This window comes from Gnatocerus cornutus, chromosome 7 (genome assembly GCF_029298725.1).
Source record: "Gnatocerus cornutus isolate USDA-ARS CGAHR chromosome 7, icGnaCorn1.1, whole genome shotgun sequence".
Lineage (NCBI taxonomy): Eukaryota > Metazoa > Arthropoda > Insecta > Coleoptera > Tenebrionidae > Gnatocerus > Gnatocerus cornutus.
The window spans coordinates 4851647-4876846 of NC_142239.1; the positions used below are offsets into that span (position 1 = coordinate 4851647).

At 32.5% G+C, this 25200-nt stretch overlaps 4 protein-coding genes across 4 annotated transcripts in view; 3 read left to right on the top strand and 1 right to left on the bottom strand.

Annotated features, from left to right (window-relative positions):
- Positions 1-6263: 6263 nt before the first annotated feature.
- LOC148170679 (uncharacterized) lies at positions 6264-7661 on the top strand. The gene is made up of 2 exons (XM_088042223.1): positions 6264-6406; positions 6476-7661. Exons 1-2 carry the CDS (start codon positions 6264-6266, stop codon positions 7659-7661), a joined length of 1329 nt encoding a protein of 442 aa, XP_087898349.1.
- On the bottom strand, positions 7636-8309 carry LOC148170680 (uncharacterized). The gene is made up of 2 exons (XM_088041801.1): positions 8198-8309; positions 7636-8135 (listed from the first exon to the last, which is right to left on the bottom strand). Exons 1-2 carry the CDS (start codon positions 8290-8292, stop codon positions 7721-7723), a joined length of 510 nt encoding a protein of 169 aa, XP_087897927.1. The 5' UTR covers positions 8293-8309; the 3' UTR covers positions 7636-7720.
- A 1118-nt stretch (positions 8310-9427) lies between these two features.
- LOC148170681 (uncharacterized) lies at positions 9428-14825 on the top strand. The gene is made up of 3 exons (XM_088041233.1): positions 9428-9470; positions 9523-9592; positions 13998-14825. The coding sequence occupies exons 2-3, from the start codon at positions 9533-9535 to the stop codon at positions 14625-14627; spliced, it is 690 nt and encodes a 229-aa protein (XP_087897359.1). The 5' UTR covers positions 9428-9470; positions 9523-9532; the 3' UTR covers positions 14628-14825.
- Positions 14826-16395: 1570 nt separating this feature from the next.
- Positions 16396-25200, top strand: part of LOC148170682 (uncharacterized) — a 199022-nt gene continuing 190217 nt past the window's right edge. The window contains exon 1 of the mRNA XM_088042224.1: positions 16396-16404. Within this exon, the coding sequence (XP_087898350.1) occupies positions 16396-16404 (9 nt within the window). The remainder of the gene's footprint in view (positions 16405-25200) is intronic.

The window sequence follows — 25200 nt, forward strand, 5'->3', positions numbered from 1 at the left end:
AGTTTCCACTAAAAGGTAAAGAAAAATTGAAACGTGATGAAACTGATGATGATGAAAAATATGAAGTTTTAAAAAAATTGCATCAGATGTTGACAAATCTAGATACTACCAGGAGGAACCTAATACAATTATGTGATGTTATTTCAAAATTGTTAAAAAATGTAAATTTACCTCAGTTATCACAAGACTCAGAAACTTGTTCTGATTAAGTCATCTTGCTTATCTTTGCCGACTCAAACTATAAAATGGTTGAGTTCATTAGATGATTGTTCCAGTCTGTTGTCAGCACTAGTTGTTAAAGCATAGTTTATAGAAATGTATTTTAGAAAAAATAGATCTGTTATTGCGTTTTTCGCTTGTGTTTTGCTTGCTGTAAGTTTTAGTCAACAGGGTCAATCAATAAGATTAGTACGAGTAGAGAAGTTTTCTCTGCCAGTACGAGATGATGGTAATTTTCATTTGTATGAAGTGCATCAGGATAAATTTGTGTTAAGACAATATCCAGCTTTTTATTTTGATTTGAAAGAATTTTCTTTTGGAACTCAAATTAAAGATTTAACCAATAGGACAGTTGGTACTATAATTGGTCATCACTGGAATTATTATCCAATAACCTTTAGACAATCAAAAATGTACTGCGGTAATTTCAAGATGGAGGACTTAGCAAAAGATAAGGAGATCTACTATCAGAGCCAAAGATTCAGCACTTTTGAAGACTTAATGCATGTATATGATAAAAGTCGTGACATGGACTCATGTTTTGTTTATGTATATTAAATAAGAAAATAAAATACACTTGAATAATTTTTAATTTGTTTTTATTTATTACTTATACAATGTTATTTTTATCAATCCAACTATTATGATTATCATCAAAACCTAACCATTTAACAAATACTTTATTTTTTTGTCGTTTTAGTACTTTTTCCACTAGATATACATCAGGATATTTAACTTTTTGTAATTGTTCTTTATAAAATGCACCTTTGATGTCTTTCTTATTAACATCTTGAAGTAAATATGTGGTAGGGTTTGTTAACTGTATTTTTTTAATTGAAAAAATTTCAGTAGACCAATTTGGCATGTATTTTTTATCAAAGACTCCTCTAATTTTAGAGATACGTACATGATCGCCAATTTTAAATTTGGAAGGTAAATTAACCACTTTAATGTGATTGTAGGCTTTATTTAATATTTCTTTTTCATGTTTTTGGTGTACATCAATCGGTTTCATTCCAATTGTTCTATGTTTAGAATGGTTGTATTCATCAACGACCTCCTTAAGTAAATCTATCCACTTATAATGCCCATAATAATTAAATTTTTTCCACATACGATTTTTTAATGTTCTATTAACTCGTTCAACAATTGATGCCTTCTTTTCACTGTACACGTTGTAATGATTAACTTTATACTTTTTCATTAACATTGCAAAATGTTTATTGAAAAATTCTTTACCCATATCAGTTTGCAGATTATTAGGTTTTACTTGTCTAAGTACAATTTTCATGTTTTTAGTGACTTCTTCACCAGTTTTAGTTTTCAAAGGAAAAGCCCATACAAATTTGGAAAAACAATTGATCACCACTAAAATGTACTTAAAACCATTATTTTCATTAGCGTATGGAATCATTTCAACAAGATCAGCTTGAAATAAATCATTCAATGATTTAATAATAACATGACGTCTTTGAAAATTGATTCGTGCTTGTTGATGTATTTCATTAACGACTTGTTTTTTGGCTTCAGTAAGTTTTGAAGAAACCATTCTTGTTTATTCGATGATGCCGTTTTCTTGTAGTTCTTCAATGATACTGATGATCTCGTTGCGATGTCCTGTATTTCCAGCTTGTTGAGAAGAAATTAATAAACGTAGTCTCTCTACCAATTCGTTTGGATCATTCCAATAAACAAAATCAAGTGGTTTGTTATTAACTTCCTTTAATAAACAACCACCTGTTGAGAAAGATTTAGTTTTATGTAGTGTTAATGGAGCAATTATATTTTTATATTTGAGTAGTCTGCTTCCATCGATTTGTTGATTAAATTGATAATATCTTTTGTGTGCGTTTGTTTTCTCGAGTATTTCTTTATACAGATTTAAATCTTCATTTGTATATCCTTGTGGATTCTTTTTAAATAACAATTCATATAAACCACGTGTGCCTCTATATGATTTGTTTTTAACAATTACGTTAGGACTGTTATCTTCAAATATTAATCGTGAATCTCCGATAAAAAATGCTTCAATGTCAGGATCATGTCTTACACCATATTTATGATCAAATTGATTTTCTGAATCATTTAACATTTCTCGTAAATATTTTCGAGGTAGCGGGGTGTATTGTTCATAATACTCTTCATATATATCATCTGTGATTCTAGACTGTTCAGGTGTTGGTTGCAGTGGTGGTGGTGGTGATGATTGCACAAAATCTTCTATCAAATCTTCATCGTTTGTAAACACATCCCCATCATTTATGAAATTTACATCAGATTTAATTTTTACTTTTCCTTTGCGTTTAGGTGTTGTTACTTTATCTTTGTCGTTGTTGTTGTAATCATCGTCTTCATCTTTTAGAGTAGAGGGGAGGGGTTTTTGCTTATTTGGTTTACGTTTATCGTTGGAAACAAGATTTTCCAAAGTTTTTAAATGTTTTGTTATCGGTAAGAAAGAATCCTCTTGCATGAATTCACCTTCTTTCAATGACTTCAATTTTTTTTTAATAATTTTTCGTTTTTCAATAAGAGATTGTTTTAAAGTTTTAATGTCCTTTGGCATGATGTATGTAGCTGTGTGTGTGTGTGTGTGTGTGTGTGTGTTTTTGCACACAAAACAGGTATAGAAACAGGTCTGATCTGGTCAGGAAACAGGTCTGATCTGGTCAGGAAACAGGTCTGATCTGGTCTGGAAACAGGTCTAATCTGAGCAAGGTCATATGTCAATTAGCTTTTTATTCATTTAGTGAGATATAATGATCAAACCCCTGTCTATATCTTCCGTTAGTAAGATTACAGTCTTTAAATATGGCTAAAAACCCATATGTATCTTTCCAGCAGACACTACTGATGTCTCTAAACGTGTCAAAAGTCATATCAGTACCAACATGATCTGTATAGATATGCTTTAAGTTAAGATCATCCTGTTTGAATAAAACAAGAACATTTGCATTATCTCGAAGAAGATGTTTAGGAATTTTCGCATATGATTGACAAAGATAAAAACAATCGATATTGTTATGACGACCCATGCTAAAATATTCACGTATCACATTTTGGTTTTCACATGCTACATCATCAAATAAAATGATTGAATTTGGTTTAGCGTCTGATGGGCTTGTTATATTTTCACTACTATTGTACGCATAGTAACCGATTCCTTTGATAGGTTTTAATAAATTTTCCAAATAAATATATTTGGGTTGATAGAGGCTCTTTGAATACACATAAAGATTTTCAAATTTCAATCCATTTGGATGTTCGATTAAACTAACAATAATATTTGTTTTTCCGCAATTTGATGGTCCAATAACTAAACATCGTATGGTTGATGGAAATAACACACCATGTTTGAAATTATGTTCTTCATTATGATTTAAATCATTGTTTTCAATCGGTAACAACACTTTTTGTTTAACAATCTTCATGATGCTATTGATGATTTTAGACTGAATATAAATGGTTAAACACTGTACTATTTATGTCAGTAGAAGAAGAACTAGTCATTAGTTTGTTACTGTCTCTCGTGTAGAAAAAAAAAAAAAAAAAAAAAAAAATGACTTCCCAAAGTGGTACCGGTTTATTAGATAAAACATTGTTTGCGATTCCACATGAACTTCATCTTCCTGGATATCAATTTTGTGGACCAAATACAAAGCTTGAAGAACGTTTGAAACGAGGAGAAGTTGGTATAAATGGACTTGATGCAGCTTGTAAAGATCATGACATTGCCTACTCTCAAACCAAAGACATAAATTTTAGACACAACGCTGATAAGATGTTGGCTAAAAGAGCACTTGAACGTTTTCATTCTAAAAACGCTTCATTTAAGGAAAAACTTGCTGCATTAGGGGTTGCAGGAGCAATGAAAGCCAAAGTTAAATTAGGATTGGGTTTATCATCATCATCATCATCTGATGCTAATGATTCAGCAACAATTAAACGATCAACAACTTGTACAAAAATTCTTAATCAATGTCTGAAAGAAATGGATAAGAGTATTAATAATCTTCAAAAAAGTAAGCAAAAACTTTTAGATTACAAAATAACTAAACCAAGTGAATCAAGAACAAAACCTAAAAAAACAAAACGTTTTTCAAAACCAAAAAGATCCAAAAAAGAAAAACCTAACAAACTTGATAACATAATGATTGTTAATGACTCACCAATGGATACAACAACAACAACAAGTACTTCGACTATGCAAAAAGCTGTAAAAAGAAAACTTGATACTGATGATGAACCTGAAATTAAGAAAAAAACTAAATTAAATAATTTGGAACGAGTTACACTTAAAGCAGCAAGAAGAAGAAAACGCAAATTGGTGAATGATGATGATGATGATGAAGATATCTCATCAAAACGAGTGAAACTCATTTAAAGCTAATTTATTAAAAAGTAAATTTTAGTTGTATTCTAACATTCAGTCAAGATGGTTAGAGTAAAAAAAGTTGCTAGAAAAAGAGTTAGTAAACAATCAAAGAAGAGGAATGTAAAGAAAAGAAAATCAACAAGTTTTCAACAAATTACTAAAAACATTAGACAAAATATTCGTAAAAGTAAAGCAAAAACTGTAAAAGATGCTATTTTAGTGGCACTAAAAACAGCATCAAAAAAGAAGAAGAACAACAACATTAAAACTGCTCGTGTTATAAAGATCCCAAAAACCGGTGGAATTTTGCCATTAATTCCTATTTTTGCTGGTCTTAGTGCACTTGGAGCACTCGGTGGAGGAGCTGCTGGAATTGCGAAAGCCATTAATGCAGCAAAAGAAGCTAGACAAGCATTAGCCGAATCTGAGAGACATAATAAAACGATGGAAGCTATTGCAATGGGCAAAGGTTTATTTTTAAAACCATACAAAAGAGGATTGGGTCTTTTTTTAGATTAAAAGGGCTACCTAAAAGACCCTTAACAAATCTGGATATTGAAAAATTTGCAAAAATATATAAAATTCCTTATTTTCGAGGTGTCTTTTCACGAGATGTTCTTCCGAAAAAAATACGTCACAACGAATCTGGTGTTATTAATTTGGATCAAAACAGCGGAAATGGAACACATTGGGTAGCTTATCGGAAACAAAGTAATTTAGTTGAATATTTTGATAGTTTTGGTGATTTGCAACCTCCACAAGAAGTGGTTAGGTATTTTAATTCAAATGGATTTTGTCAAATTCTCTACAACCATAAGCGATTTCAAAAATTTAATACGTATAATTGTGGTCATCTTTGTTTATCTTTTTTAACTGAATAAATAAATAAATATCCTAATAGAACATTATTTTAACTTAGTTTAATTTCAGTTGTACACGCATCAAGATGTCTTATCATTTTCTTTTCAGTGATACAACATCCATTTTATCAATGGATTTTAATCCTCCTATTGAGTTGGAGAAAAATTGTGCTTATGAAATTGGTTTGTTGAATTTTAATGTAAATAATGCAATTCCAAATGTTGATAACACTAATAATATGTTTTATTATGGTGAAAACAACACTAGCATCGCAATCCCAATTGGTAGCTATGAAGTGCAAGACATTGGTGAATACCTGCAGAAAGCCTTACTTTTAAATCAGAAAAACGGAGAAAAACCTATACATTTACAGTTGAAAGCAAATTTGAACACATTAAAATGTGAAATAAAATGTGATAGTGTTGTCGATTTTTCAAAAAAGAATTCCATAGCATCTTTGTTAGGATTTTCAAAAAGAAAACTTACAGCCGATAAACTACATGAATCAGATTTTCCTGTTGACATAATAAGGGTAAACTTAATTCGAATTGAGTGTACTTTTGTAAAAAATTCTTATTTAAATGGAGCTGCTGAACATATCATCTATGCGTTTTATCCTAAAGAACCTCCGGGTTATAAAATTATTGAAAAACCTGTAAACGTGATCTATCTACCAATTAACACAGATTTCATTAGAAACATAACTCTTAAAATAACAGATCAATTTGGTAAGTTGGTCAATTTCAGAAACGAGCTCATCACGACAACATTACATTTACGTAAATTAAATCAATAGTAAAACATATAAAAAATGGTGATTTGTTTTAATGTACCTATTAACAACAACAACAACAATAACGTGCAATATAAAAACGTTAGTAACGTTTCAAAAACGTTCATTCACAACAAGAACAGTGCTCCGCTAACACCTGAAAATCGAAAATTTCTACAATCGTTAGGACTGCGTGTGAAATAAAAAGTTATGGAGTTGTTAAATGTGACTCAAAAACCAACTATTGACAGTTCAATAACCAACTTGGAATGGCATTCATATCAAGCATATACAAACACTCCACTTAAGCATAACGATGAATGTCGAATTGGTATTCAACAACAGGAATTACTCACAGTGCCAGGATTAAGTGAACTTCATATTCAAGGAAGATTAGTAAAACATGATGATGAAAAACTTGTATACACCAAAGGAAAATTGGTGAATAACTTTGTTGCCCATCTATTTGAAGAAATTCGTTTTTTACTGGGAGGTGAATTAATTGATCGTGTAAAAACTCCTGGTATTACCAGTAGTTTGAAAGGTTATGTATCTTACACACCAAACGAAAGTACTGCTTTGATGAATGCTGGTTGGTTTCCTGTTGATGACGTAAAACTTGTTGATAATACAACAGGACAATTTGATGTATGTTGGCCGCTTTCGATGATACTAGGTTTTGCTGAAGATTATAAAAAAATTGTGATAAATCTTCGTCAGGAACTCGTTTTAATTCGTTCAAATTCTGATTTAAACTGTATTATTGAAACGACAGGCCTTGAAAAAGCTCAAATTTTGATTGAAAAAATTACATGGAAAGTGCCTCATGTAACAGTATCCGATTATGAAAAGTTAAAAATATTAAACATAATCGATAAAAATATTCCTTTGGAGATTGTTCATCGAAAATGGGAACTTTTTACTTATCCACTTTTGCAAGAAAGTCATTCCTTTAATTGGGTGTTGAAAACCTCAACATTTCTACAAAAACCACGTTTCATCATTGTTGGATTTCAAACTGATCGAAGAAACAATTTGAAAAAGAATGCAAGCAATTTTGATCATTGCAATTTGAGAAACATGAAATTGTACTTAAATTCTCAAGCGTATCCATATGAAAATTTAAATTTGGATTACAAACACAACAAGTACGCTTTGGCATACAAAATGTACACACATTTTCAACAAGCTTATTATTTTAATAAAAAACCAGTTTGTGAACCATTATTAAATTTGGAAAAGTTCAAAAAGGTTGCTCCATTAATTGTCATTGATTGTTCATATCAAAACGAAGTAATTAAACAAACCACCATAGATGTTCGCTTGGAATTTGAAACTGAAGGAGATATAGATGCTAATACTGCAGCTTATTGTTTGATTCTGCATGAACAATTTATCACATATGAACCACTGACAGGTCGTGTCCGTTTATTGTAAAAACATTTTATAAATTGAATTTTTGGAAAAATAAAAACATTAATTATCTGCTTATATTTTTATTCTAACCCATCGAAAAAGTTTTTTTCTGCATCGGGATGTTGACGATGATTGACGGGTTCCTTTCGTCGTCGATTCTTGCACTGCTTTTGAGAAGTTGAAGGAGCATTATTGATGACAACTACATCATCCATCAAATCTTCATCTTCTTCTTCGACTGGTGGCTCTATGTACACCCGTTTCTTTGGACTAGTTAGATTCTCCACTTCGTTGACATCTTCTTCAACGAGGTTGAATCTGAAGCGTCTCACAACGCTTTCCAAAATCTTGAATTCGGCTTCATTGTCTAATTTTGTGCGAATATATCTAATTGGTAAATTGCCAAATTTTCGTTTTAACGAACTGCCTCGAGGGCAATATTTAAGGGAAACAAACACTTTGTCTCCCAAACGTTTAATCTCGAGCACGCCATATCTGAACATACACCAAACACATGAGTCAAAAAATACTAAGAAAAAAATAATAAAAAAACTTACTGGAATAATTGCTTCATTACTACCGTAATATGCTCAGCAGGCAGATTTTCAGGATCTTCGCTAAACACTACAATAGTACATGGTGTGGTTGACATTTTGGTTGTGGTGTTGAGATTCAAACACTGATGAAGAAACAGAAAATTCTCGAAGCTTTTATAGCATGCAAACTAAAAAATGTTGATAATTTTTGTTACAAAATTGTAAGGTTAACTGATAAGAACATGCTGACAGAATTGATGAAAAAAAAACACACCAATAAATATCAATTTTGCACTTACGCTGCATTAATTTGTTTTTGCAAAATATATGGAAAAACACACACCAGTTATCTTTATTTTGTTTAACATTTAAGAAATGCAAATGCTGCTTAAATTATTGGGAAAAACATCTTTATCAATAACTCGTGCATGCATTTTTAAAAAATGTTTGGGTATAAATAGGTGAAGATCTGTTTCTGGAATTAAATTGTATTTTACATCAACTGTGAAAAGAAGCAAAATGTATCTACTTGACATACAAGGTTACCAACTCGGTACATGCTTTGTATGCAAAGAATTGGCAATTCTGGATGTCAACACCCAACAATACCAACACGCCTTCATCAAGTTTCCGGTCACAATCGAGATGTGCAGTGCTGCCTTCCAAAAACAGATTGACTACGCTACTGATCAAATACACGGGGTTGAATACTACTATGAAGATCCATCAACAATAAGGTATGAAAGCATCGAGAAATTTCTAAAGGACTTCATACAATACAATCCAAATCAAAAAGTCCATGTGGCAGTGAAAGGTCTGCAAAAGAAAAAATGGTTACAGCAATTTTTTCTGGATGAGGATATTGTCGACCTCGAAACTGATGGATGTCTTCCAGTAAACACCATGAAGACAATTTTTAAGTCCCACCACTGCTTAAAGCATAGTGAATACTTAAATTGTGCTTTAGAAAACGTGCACAACTTATACATGTGGTATATGTATTGTAAAAAATAAAAATATATAAAATATAATTTTGGTTTTTTTTTTTAATGTTGCAAATGATTATCACATTCTAAAAATTACAGTTTTAGATAAAATTTGATAATTTGAATGTCAAAGGTTAATTTTCCAAAATGATAATTATTTGCAACTCTTGCAGTTTTAGATGATAAAAATGACACGTGCATGCTCTGATAATTTTTAAATTTTATAATATAAATACAGCTTCAATCATACTCAGTTTTCAATGTGTCTCTGCAGTTTACATTTCAAGTGTTGCTAGTGAAATTTCAAAGTAAGTACTTTTGCTAATATTATTCTTTTATTAATTCAAATTTTGTAAACAGACTATAAAAGATGGCCAGTCAAAAGATTTTAGATGAAATCTCAACTTCTGCTGTTAACAAAATTGAAAAGGTTAGTGGATTAATTAAACATAAGAAAGAATTTCTAAAATATATAACTTGGCTCAGAAAAACCATTTTATTACATAAGAGATGTTTAAAAAATAAATTAAATTGTGTAAAAAATTTTGCAAAAATTGAATCAAATTTAACTATTTTAAAGGATTATTTACTAATCTTAAAACAAAAAATACATAGTGTAAAGTATTTAAAATCTAAAAAGTTAATTTGGCAAGATGTTGACTCTTGTTTTAAAAGTAGAATTAAAACGGGTATGATAACAAATTTTTCTTTGAAAGATCCAAAAAAATTTCTCTTAAAATGCTTTAGAATATTTTCAAGACGAATTTTACATGAATTGAAAAGGTCGTTATTAAAAGTAAATGTAATTTTTGTTGGAGTCTTTATAAAACCTCACACTCACGAGACAACTCATAAATTTTTTTCTACTCCAAATATGGTAATTGATAAAAGTACAGATTTGAAAAATTGGTTCAAAATTAATGTTTATGAAAAAATTTTGTTACAACTAGAAGAGTTTCAAGAAAGGGACAGTGGGTGGGCTCTAAAAGAAATTTTACATCTGAAAGTTAATATAAATAAATATAATCCGATCAGTGTTGGTATTTCAACATATGTTGATTTACCTGATTTTGTTAAAAATACTAAAAGTGTAGTCAATATCAAGAACAATGACCAATTTTGCTTCTTATGGGCTGTTGTTTGTGCTTTATATCCTGTAAAAACAATAAAAAATGTTTCACGTGTAACATCTTATCCACATTTTAGTTTGGTGTTAAAATTCAACAATATAAGATTTCCCATTGCTCTTGAAGATATTCCAAAATTTGAAAAAATGAATCAGTTGGCAATAAATGTCTTTACTATTTTGAATAAAAAGAAAAAAATACTCCCTTTGCTGTTGAGTAAAAGTGAAATTTCACCTAAAATTAATTTACTTATGATAACAAAAGATACTGATAATGATGATGATGATGATGATGATGAACTTTCTAATAAATGTTTATTTCATTTTGCTTACATTAAAAATTTAGCACGATTAACAAGTTATCAAATGGGTAATATTAAAAATAAAAAATGGGTTTGTGAAAGATGTTTAAATCATTTTTCTACTCAAAATATAGTTAATGATCATATGCGCAATTGTTCAGTGTTAAACGAAACTAAAATAAAACTTCCCTCTAAAGATAAAAGTATTCTAAAATTTAAAAATTATAAAAATAAACTGATGGTGCCTTTCGTTATTTACGCTGATTTGGAGTGTCTACTGATAAACTATAAAGATTTAAACAAAACAAACACTTGTGAGAAGTATCAAAAACATAAACCGTTTAGTATTGCATTTTATTTAAAATGTTCCTATGACGATTCATTATCAAGATTTCATACCTATACCGGTAAAAATTGTTCAGTATGGTTTGTACATGAATTAAAAAAGATTTCAAATGAATTGGAAACAATTTTTTCTCACCCATGTAAAATGAAATCATTATCTGTTGAAGAAGAGCAAAATTTCTTATTAGCAATGAAATGTCATATTTGTTGTAAAGCATTTTTAAACGATGATAATGAGAGAAAAGTGAAAGATCATTGTCATTTAACAGGAAAGTTCAGAGGTGCTGCTCATAACTCATGTAACCTAAAATTTCAAGATATGAATACTATTCCAGTAATTTTTCATAATTTATCTGGTTATGATAGTCATTTTATAATTAAAGCTTTAAGTACAGAAATTGATGGACACATTGATCTATTACCAATTAATAAAGAAAAATATATTTCGTTTACTAAATACATTCTCAACAGTAAAATTAAATTTAGATTTTTAGATTCATACAGATTTATGCCAAGTAGTATTGATAAATTATCCACATATTTAAATGATGAGCAAAAAATTATTATACGGAAATTTTATAAAGATGATTTAAAATTTAATTTAGTCACTCGCAAAGGCATCTTTCCTTATGAGTATCTTGATTGTTGGGAAAAATTGCAAGAGAATAGTTTACCATCTATGCAAAAGTTTTTTAGTCATGTGTCTAATACTGAGATTTCTGGTGCCGATTATGAACATGCTTGTACGGTTTGGCAAGAATTTGAAATTAACACTCTTCAAGAGTATGCTGAATTGTATTTAAAAACTGACGTTTTACTTTTGGCTGATATATTTGAAAATTTTAGATCTACTTGTATGAAAACATATGAATTAGATAGTCTTCACTATTGTACAGCTCCAGGATTATCTTTTGATAGTATGTTAAAAATCACAAACGTTGAATTAACTTTATTAACTGATGTTGATATGATAATGTTTTTTGAACGAGGTATTCGAGGAGGAGTTTCACAATGTTCGAATAGATACGGGCAAGCAAACAATAAATATATGGGTGAAGCTTATAATCCTAATAAACCATCAACTTACCTTATGTATTTTGATATCAACAATCTTTATGGAGCTGCAATGAGTTATTCATTGCCTATGGGTGATTTTCAATGGATTAGTGGTCCAGATATTTATAAAATTGATTTTAACACACTATACGATGATGATTGTGAAATTGGATACATTTTTGAAGTAGATCTTGAATATCCACCAACACTATTTGATTTGCATAAAGACTTACCTTTATGTCCTGAGCATTTGGTTCCACCAATTTCCGATTCAAAAAATACTAAATTATTAACAACTTTGTACAAGAAAACAAACTATATTATTCATTATAGAAATTTAAAACAGGCTTTAGATTTAGGTTTAAAACTGGTAAAAATTCATCGTTGCTTACAATTTAAACAAGCACCCTGGTTAAAAAAGTATATCGACTTAAATACAGAATTGAGAAAACAGAGTAAAAATGAATTTGAGAAAAATTTTTATAAATTAATGAATAATGCTGTTTTTGGAAAAACTATTGAAAATGTAAAAAAATATAGAGATGTTAAATTGGTAACGAAATGGAAAGGACGATACGGTGCAAATTGGTATATTTCACAACCAAACTTTCATAGTTGTACAATATTTAGTAAAAATATGATTTTAATAGAAATGAAACGGTTGGAAATTACATTTAATAAACCTATCTACGTGGGAATGTCAATTTTAGATATATCAAAAACTTTTTTGTACGACTTTCATTACAATTACATTTTATCAAAATTTGGAACTAATGTAAAATTATTATATACTGATACAGATGGTTTGATTTACTTATTTAACGATGATGATATCTATGCACATATAAAAAAGGATATTCATAAATTTGATACGTCAGATTACCCACTGAATAATATTTATAACATTCCACAAAAAAATAAAAAAGTGTTAGGCCTTATGAAGGATGAGAACTGTGGTCGAATTATGACTCATTTTATTGGTCTACGATCGAAAATGTACTCAATTAAAGTTTTATATGATAACGCTGACAAACAAAAACGTCTTGAAAATATGCAACGAGAAAAGTCAAGTAAACGGGAAATTTATAATTTTATTGCAAATTTTGGAATTATAAAAAAGGCTAAAGGTATAAAAACATCCGCTCTTAAATTAATTACTTTTGATGATTATTTTGAATGTTTGTTTAATAATCAAAAATTAGATGTTACTCAAAATGTTATCCAATCACAAAAGCATACAGTTTTTACCTTGAAACAAACAAAGATGGCTTTAAGTGGTTCGGATGATAAAAGATTAGTAAATAATATGAGCACAGACACTTTACCTTGGGGATATTTGTATTAATTTAAATTCTTTCAATTTTATTTTAATTTATTAACACTTTCAATTTAAAAGTTTAACAGTCTGAGATCTAAATGGGACACAGTTTTTGTAGACGTCAATCGTTTTGATAAGGATATAACTGAAAAGGCTGTAAAAAGAAGAATTGTTCCTACACCCATCCAAAGCAGCAACAACAACAACAACAACGACCAAGGAACTGTGTACTGTCACAACTGTGATTGTTTTTTTTGTTTTTGTGATTATTCAATTGAAGTACATAGTGAAGAAGTAGTAGTAGAGACTAAAAAAAGTAAACTGAGTGGTGGTGGTGATAACATTTTGAACTTGTTGTATTGTACTGAAGACTCAACATGGTTAAAACTAGCATAACTTATGAACAAGCCACAAAGGAGCGTATAAACAATTTTTTTAAAAGACGATTTTATTTATATCAGGAAACCAGATACTTAGTTGAGTTGGGTAGGAATCCACGACAATTAAGCAAAAATGATGTTAATAGAGTTGTTGCGAAATCGATTTTACCAAAAACACTTAAGCAAAAGTTTAAAGAAACGTTTAATTTACCAAACGAAATTGAAGAGTCTGACTATGATTCAGAAGAAACAATTGCTGAAGATGGATAAATCGTTTTAAAATGTTTTGTTTTTTTTTTTCTTTTTAGATTTTACCACATCATATTAAGTATATTAGTAAACGATTTTATGGTGATTCCTGTGAGGGAACAAAATCAAATCCGTTTCACCAAGTTTTGACTGTTGTGCAAGAACAATTAAATTTGTATAGTAGTAGTACTAGAAGATGTTTTGTAGCAGGTGGTTTTGCCGCTTGCATGTTAGATAAGACTAATCATTTTAGTGATGTAGATATATTTGTTGAAGGCACACAAGATGATGCTCCTCAGTCTGTTGATACAGTAATACGCTTTTATAATCAATATGTTGGTATCAAAACAGAACAACACTCATTTTTTTCATACTATAAAGTCTATAAAAATATTGTTTTTAACATTATTTGGATTGGAAACTATCCAGAAATTTCAAATTTCGAATTATTTGTATTTAAAATTATAAATACATTTGACATGGACTTTTGTAAAAGTGCCTTATATTTAGAAAATAATAATTGGTACAAAATAAATTTTGCTGTAGCAAATTATAGAATAACTAGCAACCGTAATGAAGAACATAATAAGCGTAGGTTGAACAAATATCTCAACCGCAAAAAATCTGATAAATTTAACGTAAATTCCTTAGCTTTACTTAGTTTTAAAGCAGCAGCATGTCACATATAGTCTGCTTGTTTAAACCGCAACTTGTTAATTTGTAACCATAATCTGTTATGTATTGTTAGAGGCAACATGCCTGTACCTGTTCAATTCAAATGTCCAAAATGTCAAGGTGAAACCACCGAGCAAGGGGCTATGTGTACTATATGCCTTTATGTAAAATATATCCAAATGTTATATAAAGAGAAACACCCAAAATACTAATATGTAAATTTACGTTAAATAAAAAAAAAAGTTAAAAAAACTGAATATTTATTTGTTCCTTTCAGAAATCCAAACAACAACTGAAAAATCTTTTGAGACGGAAAAGAAAACAGACCGAATCTTTGCTCAAAGCCTTGAAGAAGTTAAGAGCTGACATTGAGTTCTTGCAATTACAAAAACAAATGCAAAATTTACATGTAAAATAAATAAAAATATATATGAATTATATGAATTAATTATATTGATTTATTGAACCCATTAGTTACAATGTTGCAAAACTGATTAAAGTTGAAAAACAAGATGATTTGGTGTTATTTATAAAAATATAATGTTGCAAAACTGATTGGAGTTGAAAAACAAGATGATTCAGTGTTATTTATAAAAAAATTTAAAAAAGACCTGTGTAAGCTAATCATGTGTTTACTTATGAGGATTTCATATAAATACGCTAGTAGGTATTAACTTGTCATTCAGTCAATTGAAGTTTTAAATCATGAGTGAAGGTAAGAAATTATTTATATAATTTGAACATACCTATAATTTTCTCCTATCTCTTTCTTTAGAACTAATTCAGTGTCCCCTAATTAAAGACCATTGGGTCAAACCAACACGCATGTCTTTACATTTACTTAAATGTAAACGACGTTTACAACCCTCCTTTGAAGCTTCAAAAGAACAACAACTTAAAGAAAGATGGAATCTTTTGAATAATGAAACTTATCCACAATACCCGTACCACCACAACCACCACCACCACCACGACCAACAACAACAACAACAACAACAACAGGGTACTACACCTCCAGTTCAAAGGAGATTTAATTAAAACTGTACCACAATATTCCTTAAGAAATGTACACCAGGAGCAAATGCAACATTATTCATTTCAATAATAAACAAAATAGTTACTAACTTTGACTTTTTTCTTAATCTTCCTGGAAAATTAGGCTAGGCTAGGCTACGCTAGGCGAGTCAGTTGCTTCGCTTCCAACCCCCTTTTTTCCCCTTTTTTTCTTTTTCTTATCTTTTTATTCACCCAAACAATTTTTTTTTTTTTTCTTGGTTTATCTTTAGATTTTCTTTTTTCTTTTGAACTACTTAACTAACTAACTGACTAATTAGCTAACTAACTAACTAAACAACCAACTAACTAACTAACTACCTACCTACCCACCTACTTACTTCGATTATTTGTTTGTTATCTACCCAACTTTCACATCAACAAACGTATGTGGAGCACATTGGTGCATGGCGTACGTCTCGGCTTCACAACTCGTAGGTTCACGGTTCGAAACCAACACAAATCCACAACAACACTTTCACATTTTTTCAAAGATCAATCCAACACAGGTAACTGTCACCTAAGCGAAACAGGTAAATTTAAAAAATACATTTTTTTCCATTGATTTCAACCTACCTGGAAAACACCTTTAATTACACCTGTGACCACACCCTTCGGTGACCACGCCCACCACCTCTTCAGCAGCCTCCGGAATTGACCAACAATACCAGAGGCTCCTGAAGACTTCTTCACCCGACGAAGAATAACCTTCATGAAGGTCATGGACAGATGCGGATGGCATAGGCCATCGAAGTGTCCCAGAACCCCGCGTCCTATACTACTTACGCGGTTTTCTGCAAGAATTTTGATGATTTCGTGCAGAATTCTGCTGTTTTCTTGCAATTCAGCCGTTGAATCTTGGTAAAAAGTCATGATTTTGTAGATTTCGTGCTCTTCTTTGCAAATTCAAGATAGAAAACAACGAAAATCAGCGAGAAATCGTCGTTTTGCATCGAAATATGCGGTTTTCTGTAAGAATTTTGATGATTTCGTGCAGAATTCTGCTGTTTTCTTGCAATTCAGGAGTTGAATCTTGGTAAATAGTGATGATTTTGTAGATTTCGTGCTCTTTTTTGCGAATTCAAGCCAGAAAACAACGAAAATCGGCGAGAAATCGTCGTTTTGCATCGAAATATGCGGTTTTCTCTAAGAATTTTGACGATTTCGTGCAGAATTCTGCTGTTTTCTTGCAATTCAGCCGTTGAATCTTAGTAAAAAGTCATGATTTTGTAGATTTCGTGCTCTTCTTTGCAAATTCAAGATAGAAAACAACGAAAATCGGCGACAAATCGTTGTTTTGCATCGCAATATGCGGTTTTCTCTAAGAATTTTGATGATTTCGTGCAGAATTCTGCTGTTTTCTTGCAATTCAGCCGTTGAATCTTGGTAAAAAGTCATGATTTTGTAGATTTCGTGCTCTTCTTTGCAAATTCAAGCCAGAAAACAACGAAAATCGGCGAGAAATCGTCGTTTTGCATCGAAATATGCGGTTTTCTGTGAGAATTTTGATGATTTCGTGCAGAATTCTGCTGTTTTCTTGCAATGCAGCCGTTGAATCTTGGTAAAAAGTCATGATTTTGTAGATTTCGTGCTCTTCTTGGCGAATTCAAGATAGAAAACAACGAAAATCAGCGAACAATCGTCGTTTTACATCGAAATATGCGGTTTTCTCTAAGAATTTTGATGATTTCGTGCAGAATTCTGCTGTTTTCTTGCAATTCAGCCGTTGAATCTTAGTAAAAAGTCATGAGTTTGTAGATTTCGTGCTCTTCTTTGCGAATTCAAGCCAGAAAACAACGAAAATCGGCGAGAAATCGTCGTGTTGCATCGAAATATGCGGTTTTCTGTAAGAATTTTGATGATTTCGTGCAGAATTCTGCTGTTTTCTTGCAATTCAGCCGTTGAATCTTGGTAAAAGTCATGATTTTGTAGATTTCGTGCTCTTCTTTGCGATTTCAAGCCAGAAAACCACGAAAATCGGCGAGAAATCGTCGTTTTGCATCTAAATATGCGGTTTTCTCTAAGAATTTTGATGATTTCGTGCAGAATTCTGCTGTTTTCTTGCAATTCAGCCGTTGAAACTTGGTAAAAAGTCATGATTTTGTAGATTTCGTGCTCTTCTTTGCGAATTCAAACCAGAAAACAACGAAAATCGGCGAAAAATCGTCGTTTTGCATCGAAATATGCGGTTTTCTGTGAGAATTTTGATGATTTCGTGCAGAATTCTGCTGTTTTCTTGCAATTCAGCCGTTGAATCTTGGTAAAAAGTCATGATTTTGTAGATTTCGTGCTCTTCTTTGCGAATTCAAGATAGAAAACAACGAAAATCAGCGAGAAATCGTCGTTTTGCATCGAAATATGCGCTTTTCTCTAAGAATTTTGATGATTTCGTGCAGAATTCTGCTGTTTTCTTGCAATTCAGCCGTTGAATCTTGGTAAAAAGTCATGATTTTGTAGATTTCGTGCTCTTCTTTGCGAATTCATGCCAGAAAACAACGAAAATCGGCGAGAAATCGTCGTTTTGCATCGAAATATGCGGTTTTCTGTAAGAATTTTGATGATTTCGTGCAGAATTCTGCTGTTTTCTTGCAATTCAAGCGTTGAATCTTGGTAAAAAGTCATGATTTTGTAGATTTCGTGCTCTTCTTTGCGAATTCAAGCCAGAAAACAACGAAAATCGGCGATAAATCGTTGTTTTGCATCGAAATATGCGGTTTTCTGTAAGAATTTTGATGATTTCGTGCAGAATTTTGCTGTTTTCTTGCAATTCAGCCGTTGAATCTTGGTAAAAAGTCATGATTTTGTAGATTTCGTGCAGAATTCTGCTGTTTTCTTGCAACTCAGCTGTTGAATCTTGGTAAAAAGTCATGATTTTGTAGATTTCGTGCTCTTCTTTGCGAATTCAAGCCAGAAAACAACGAAAATCGGCGATAAATCGTTGTTTTGCATCGAAATATGCGGTTTTCTGTAAGAATTTTGATGATTTCGTGCAGAATTTTGCTGTTTTCTTGCAATTCAGCCGTTGAATCTTGGTAAAAAGTCATGATTTTGTAGATTTCGTGCAGAATTCTGCTGTTTTCTTGCAATTCAGCCGTTGAATCTTGGTAAAAAGTCATGATTTTGTAGATTTCGTGCTCTTCTTTGCGAATTCAAGATAGAAAACAACGAAAATCAGCGAGAAATCGTCGTTTTGCATCGAAATATGCGCTTTTCTCTAAGAATTTTGATGATTTCGTGCAGAATTCTGCTGTTTTCTTGCAATTCAGCCGTTGAATCTTGGTAAAAGTCATGATTTTGTAGATTTCGTGCTCTTCTTTGCGAATTCAAGCCAGAAAACCACGAAAATCGGCGAGAAATCGTCGTTTTGCATCTAAATATGCGGTTTTCTCTAAGAATTTTGATGATTTCGAGCAGAATTCTGCTGTTTTCTTGCAATTCAGCCGTTGAAACTTGGTAAAAAGTCATGATTTTGTAGATTTCGTGCTCTTCTTTACGAATTCAAACCAGAAAACAACGAAAATCGGCGAAAAATCGTCGTTTTGCATCGAAATATGCGGTTTTCTGTGAGAATTTTGATGATTTCGTGCAGAATTCTGCTGTTTTCTTGCAATTCAGCCGTTGAATCTTGGTAAAAAGTCATGATTTTGTAGATTTTGTGCTCTTCTTTGCGAATTCAAGATAGAAAACAACGAAAATCAGCGAACAATCGTCGTTTTACATCGAAATATGCGGTTTTCTCTAAGAATTTTGATGATTTCGTGCAGAATTCTGCTGTTTTCTTGCAATTCAGCCGTTGAATCTTAGTAAAAAGTCATGATTTTGTAGATTTCGTGCTCTTCTTTGCGAATTCAAGATAGAAAACAACGAAAATCGGCCACAAATCGTTGTTTTGCATCGCAATATGCGGTTTTCTCTAAGAATTTTGATGATTTCGTGCAGAATTCTGCTGTTTTCTTGCAATTCAGCCGTTGAATCTTGGTAAAAAGTCATGATTTTGTAGATTTCGTGCTCTTCTTTGCAAATTCAAGCCAGAAAACAACGAAAATCGGCGAGAAATCGTCGTTTTGCATCGAAATATGCGGTTTTCTGTGAGAATTTTGATGATTTCGTGCAGAATTCTGCTGTTTCCTTGCAATGCAGCCGTTGAATCTTGGTAAAATGTCATGATTTTGTAGATTTCGTGCTCTTCTTGGCGAATTCAAGATAGAAAACAACGAAAATCAGCGAACAATCGTCGTTTTACATCGAAATATGCGGTTTTCTCTAAGAATTTTGATGATTTCGTGCAGAATTCTGCTGTTTTCTTGCAATTCAGCCGTTGAATCTTAGTAAAAAGTCATGAGTTTGTAGATTTCGTGCTCTTCTTTGCGAACTCAAGCCAGAAAACAACGAAAATCGGCGAGAAATCGTCGTGTTGCATCGAAATATGCGGTTTTCTGTAAGAATTTTGATGATTTCGTGCAGAATTCTGCTGTTTTCTTGCAATTCAGCCGTTGAGTCTTGGTAAAAAGTCATGATTTTGTAGATTTCGTGCCCTTCTTTGCGAATTCAAGCCAGAAAACCACGAAAATCGGCGAGAAATCGTCGTTTTGCATCGAAATATGCGGTTTTCTCTAAGAATTTTGATGATTTCGTGCAGAATTCTGCTGTTTTCTTGCAATTCAGCCGTTGAAACTTGGTAAAAGGTCATGATTTTGTAGATTTCGTGCTCTTCTTTGCGAATTCAAACCAGAAAACAACGAAAATCGGCGAAAAATCGTCGTTTTGCATCGAAATATGCGGTTTTCTGTAAGAATTTTGATGATTTCGTGCAGAATTCTGCTGTTTTCTTGCAATTCAGCCGTTGAATCTTGGTAAAAAGTCATGATTTTGTAGATTTCGTGCTCTTCTTTGCGAATTCAAGATAGAAAACAACGAAAATCAGCGAGAAATCGTCGTTTTGCATCGAAATATGCGCTTTTCTCTAAGAATTTTGATGATTTCGTGCAGAATTCTGCTGCTTTCTTGCAATTCAGCCGTTGAATCTTGGTAAAAAGTCATGATTTTGTAGATTTCGTGCTCTTCTTTGCGAATTCATGCCAGAAAACAACGAAAATCGGCGAGAAATCGTCGTTTTGCATCGAAATATGCGGTTTTCTGTAAGAATTTTGATGATTTCGTGCAGAATTCTGCTGTTTTCTTGCAATTCAAGCGTTGAATCTTGGTAAAAAGTCATGATTTTGTAGATTTTGTGCTCTTCTGTGCGAATTCAAGCCAGAAAACAACGAAAATCGGCGATAAATCGTTGTTTTGCATCGAAATATGCGGTTTTCTGTAAGAATTTTGATGATTTCATGCAAAATTCTGCTGTTTTCTTGCAATTCAGCCGTTGAATCTTGGTAAAAAGTCATGATTTTGTAGATTTCGTTCAGAATTCTGCTGTTTTCTTGCAATTCAGCCGTTGAATCTTGGTAAAAAGTCATGATTTTGTAGATTTCGTGCTCTTCTTTGCGAATTCAAGCCAGAAAACCACGAAGATCGGCGAGAAATCGTAGTTTTCCATCGAAATATGCGGTTTTCTCTAAGAATTTTGATGATTTCGTGCAGAATTCTGCTGTTTTCTTGCAATTCAGCCGTTGAATGTTGGTAAAAAGTCATGATTTTGTAGATTTCGTGCTCTTCTTTGCCAATTCAAGCCAGAAAACAACGAAAATCGGCGAGAAATCGTCGTTTTGCATCGAAATATGCGGTTTTCTGTAAGAATTTTGATGATTTCGTGCAGAATTCTGCTGTTTTCTTGCAATTCAGCTGTTGAATCTTGGTAAAAAGTCATGATTTTGTAGATTTCGTGCTCTTCTGTGCGAATTCAAGCCAGAAAACAACGAAAATCGGCGATAAATCGTTGTTTTGCATCGAAATATGCGGTTTTCTGTAAGAATTTTGATGATTTCGTGCAGAATTCTGCTGTTTTCTTGCAATTCAGCCGTTGAATCTTGGTAAAAAGTCATGATTTTGTAGATTTCGTGCAGAATTCTGCTGTTTTCTTGCAATTCAGCCGTTGAATCTTGGTAAAAAGTCATGATTTTGTAGATTTCGTGCTCTTCTTTGCGAATTCAAGCCAGAAAACCACGAAAATCGGCGAGAAATCGTCGTTTTGCATCGAAATATGCGGTTTTCTCTAAGAATTTTGATGATTTCGTGCAGAATTCTGCTGTTTTCTTGCAATTCAGCCGTTGAATGTTGGTAAAAAGTCATGATTTTGTAGATTTCGTGCTCTTCTTTGCCAATTCAAGCCAGAAAACAACGAAAATCGGCGAGAAATCGTCGTTTTGCATCGAAATATGCGGTTTTCTGAAAGAATTTTGATGATTTCGTGCAGAATTGTGCTGTTTTCTTGCAATTCAGCTGTTGAATCTTGGTAAAAAGTCATGATTTTGTAGATTTCGTGCTCTTCTTTGCGAATTCAAGATAGAAAACAAAGAAAATCAGCGAGAAATCGTCGTTTTGCATCGAAATATGCGGTTTTCTCTAAGAATTTTGATGATTTCGTGCAGAATTCTGCTGTTTTCTTGCAATTCAGCCGTTGAATCTTGGTAAAAAGTGATGATTTTGTAGATTTCGTGCTCTTCTTTGCAAATTCAAGCCAGAAAACAACGAAAATCGGCGAGAAATCGTCGTTTTGCATCGAAATATGCGGTTTTCTCTGAGAATTTTGACGATTTCGTGCAGAATTCTGCTGTTTTCTTGCAATTCAGCCGTTGAATCTTGGTAAAAAGTCATGATTTTGTAGATTTCGTGCTCTTCTTTGCGAATTCAAGATAGAAAACAACGAAAATCAGCGAGAAATCGTCGTTTTGCATCGAAATATGCGGTTTTCTCTAAGAATTTTGATGATTTCGTGCAGAATTCTGCTGTTTTCTTGCAAATCAGCCGTTGAATTTTGGTAAAAGTCATGATTTTGTAGATTTCGTGCTCTTCTTTGCGAATTCAAGCCAGAAAACAACGAAAATCGGCGAGAAATCGTCGTTTTACATCGAAATATGCGGTTTTCTGTAAGAATTTTGATGATTTCGTGCAAAATTCTGCTGTTTTCTTGCAATTCAGCCGTAGAATCTTGGTAAAAAGTGATGATTTTCTAGATTTCGTGCTCTTCTTTGCAAATTCAAGCCAGAAAACAACAAAGAATTTTGACGATTTCGTGCAGAATTCTGCTGTTTTCTTGCAATTCAGCCGTTGAATGTTGGTAAAAAGTCATGATTTTGTAGATTTCGTGCTCTTTGCAAATTCAAGCCAGAAAACAACGATAATCGGCGAGAAATCGTCGTTTAGCATCGAAATATGCGGTTTTCTGTACGAATTTTGATGATTTCGTGCAGTAATCTGCTGTTTTCTTGCAATTCAGCCGTAGAATCTTGGTAAAAAGTGATGATTTTCTAGTTTTCGTGCTCTTCTTTGCAAACTCAAGCCAGAAAACAACAAAAATCGGCGAGAAATCGTTGTTTTGCATCGAATTATGCGTTTTTCTCTAAGAATTTTGACGATTTCGTGCAGAATTCTGCTGTTTTCTTGCAATTCAGCCGTTGAATCTTGGTAAAAAGTCATGATTTTATAGATTTCGTGCTCTTCTTTGCGAATTCAAGCCAGAAAACAACGAAAATCGGCGAGAAATCGTCGTTTTGCATCGAAATATGCGGTTTTCTGTAAGAATTTTGATGATTTCGTGCAGAATTCTGCTGTTTTCTTGCAATTCAGCCGTTGAATCTTGGTATAAAGTCATGATTTTGTAGATTTCGTGCTCTTCTTTGCAAATTTAAGATAGAAAACAACGAAAATCGGCGAGAAATCGTTGTTTTGCATCGAAATATGCGGTTTTCTCTAAGAATTTTGATGATTTCGTGCAGAATTCTGCTGTTTTCTTGCAATTCAGCCGTTGAATCTTGGTAAAAAGTGATGATTTTGTAGATTTCGTGCTCTTCTTTGCGAATTCAAGCCAGAAAACAACGAAAATCGGCGAGAAATCGTCGTTTTGCATCGAAATATGCGGTTTTCTCTAAGAATTTTGACGATTTCGTGCAGAATTCTGCTGTTTTCTTGCAATTCAGCCGTTGAATATTAGTAAAAAGTCATGATTTTGTAGATTTCGTGCTCTTCTTTGCGAATTCAAGATAGAAAACAACGAAAATCGGCGACAAATCGTTGTTTTGCATCGAAATATGCGGTTTTCTCTAAGAATTTTGATGATTTCGTGCAGAATTCTGCTGTTTTCTTGCCAATCAGCCGTTGAATCTTGGTAAAAAGTCATGATTTTGTAGATTTCGTGCTCTTCTTTGCAAATTCAAGCCAGAAAACAACGAAAATCGGCGAGAAATCGTCGTTTTGCATCGAAATATGCGGTTTTCTGTAAGAATTTTGATGATTTCGTGCAGAATTCTGCTGTTTTCTTGCAATTCAAGCGTTGAATCTTGGTAAAAAGTCATGATTTTGTAGATTTCGTGCTCTTCTTTACGAATTCATGCCAGAAAACAACGAAAATCGGCGATAAATCGTTGTTTTGCATCGAAATATGCGGTTTTCTGTAAGAATTTTGATGATTTCGTGCAGAATTCTGCTGTTTTCTTGCAATTCAGCCGTTGAATCTTGGTAAAAAGTCATGATTTTGTAGATTTCGTGCTCTTCTTTGCGAATTCAAGCCAGAAAACCACGAAGATCGGCGAGAAATCGTCGTTTTGCATCGAAATATGCGGTTTTCTCTAAGAATTTTGATGATTTCGTGCAGAATTCTGCTGTTTTCTTGCAATTCAGCCGTTGAATGTTGGTAAAAAGTCATGATTTTGTAGATTTCGTGCTCTTCTTTGCGAATTCAAGCCAGAAAACAACGAAAATCGGCGAGAAATCGTCGTTTTGCATCGAAATATGCGGTTTTCTGTAAGAATTTTGATGATTTCGTGCAGAATTCTGCTGTTTTCTTGCAATTCAGCCGTTGAATCTTGGTAAAAAGTCATGACTTTGTCGATTTCGTGCTCTTCTTTGCGAATTCAAGATAGAAAACAACGAAAATCAGCGAGAAATCGTCGTTTTGCATCGAAATATGCGGTTTTCTCTAAGAATTTTGATGATTTCGTGCAGAATTCTGCTGTTTTCTTGCAATTCAGCCGTTGAATCTAGGTAAAAAGTGATGATTTTGTAGATTTCGTGCTTTTCTTTGCAAATTCAAGCCAGAAAACAACGAAAATCGGCGAGAAATCGTCGTTTTGCATCGAATTATGCGTTTTTCTCTAAGAATTTTGACGATTTCGTGCAGAATTCTGCTGTTTTCTTGCAATTCAGCCGTTGAATCTTGGTAAAAAGTCATGATTTTATAGATTTCGTGCTCTTCGTTGCGAATTCAAGCCAGAAAACAACGAAAATCGGCGAGAAATCGTCGTTTTGCATCGAAATATGCGGTTTTCTGTAAGAATTTTGATGATTTCGTGCAGAATTCTGCTGTTTTCTTGCAATTCAGCCGTTGAATCTTGGTAAAAAGTCATGATTTTGTAGATTTCGTGCTCTTCTTTG

Excerpts from the sequence above, each read along its gene's own strand:
- LOC148170679 (XM_088042223.1), top strand. The coding sequence starts at position 6,264 with ATGGTGATTTGTTTTAATGTACCTATTAACAACAACAACAACAATAAC. Across the intron at positions 6,407-6,475 it reads AATCGAAAATTTCTACAATC|TTCAATAACCAACTTGGAAT; the intron begins GTTAGGACTGCG and ends AACTATTGACAG.
- LOC148170680 (XM_088041801.1), bottom strand. The coding sequence starts at position 8,292 with ATGTCAACCACACCATGTACTATTGTAGTGTTTAGCGAAGATCCTGAA. Across the intron at positions 8,136-8,197 it reads GTAATGAAGCAATTATTCCA|ATATGGCGTGCTCGAGATTA; the intron begins GTAAGTTTTTTT and ends GTGTATGTTCAG.
- LOC148170681 (XM_088041233.1), top strand. The coding sequence starts at position 9,533 with ATGGCCAGTCAAAAGATTTTAGATGAAATCTCAACTTCTGCTGTTAAC. Across the intron at positions 9,593-13,997 it reads CTGTTAACAAAATTGAAAAG|ATTTTACCACATCATATTAA; the intron begins GTTAGTGGATTA and ends TTTTCTTTTTAG.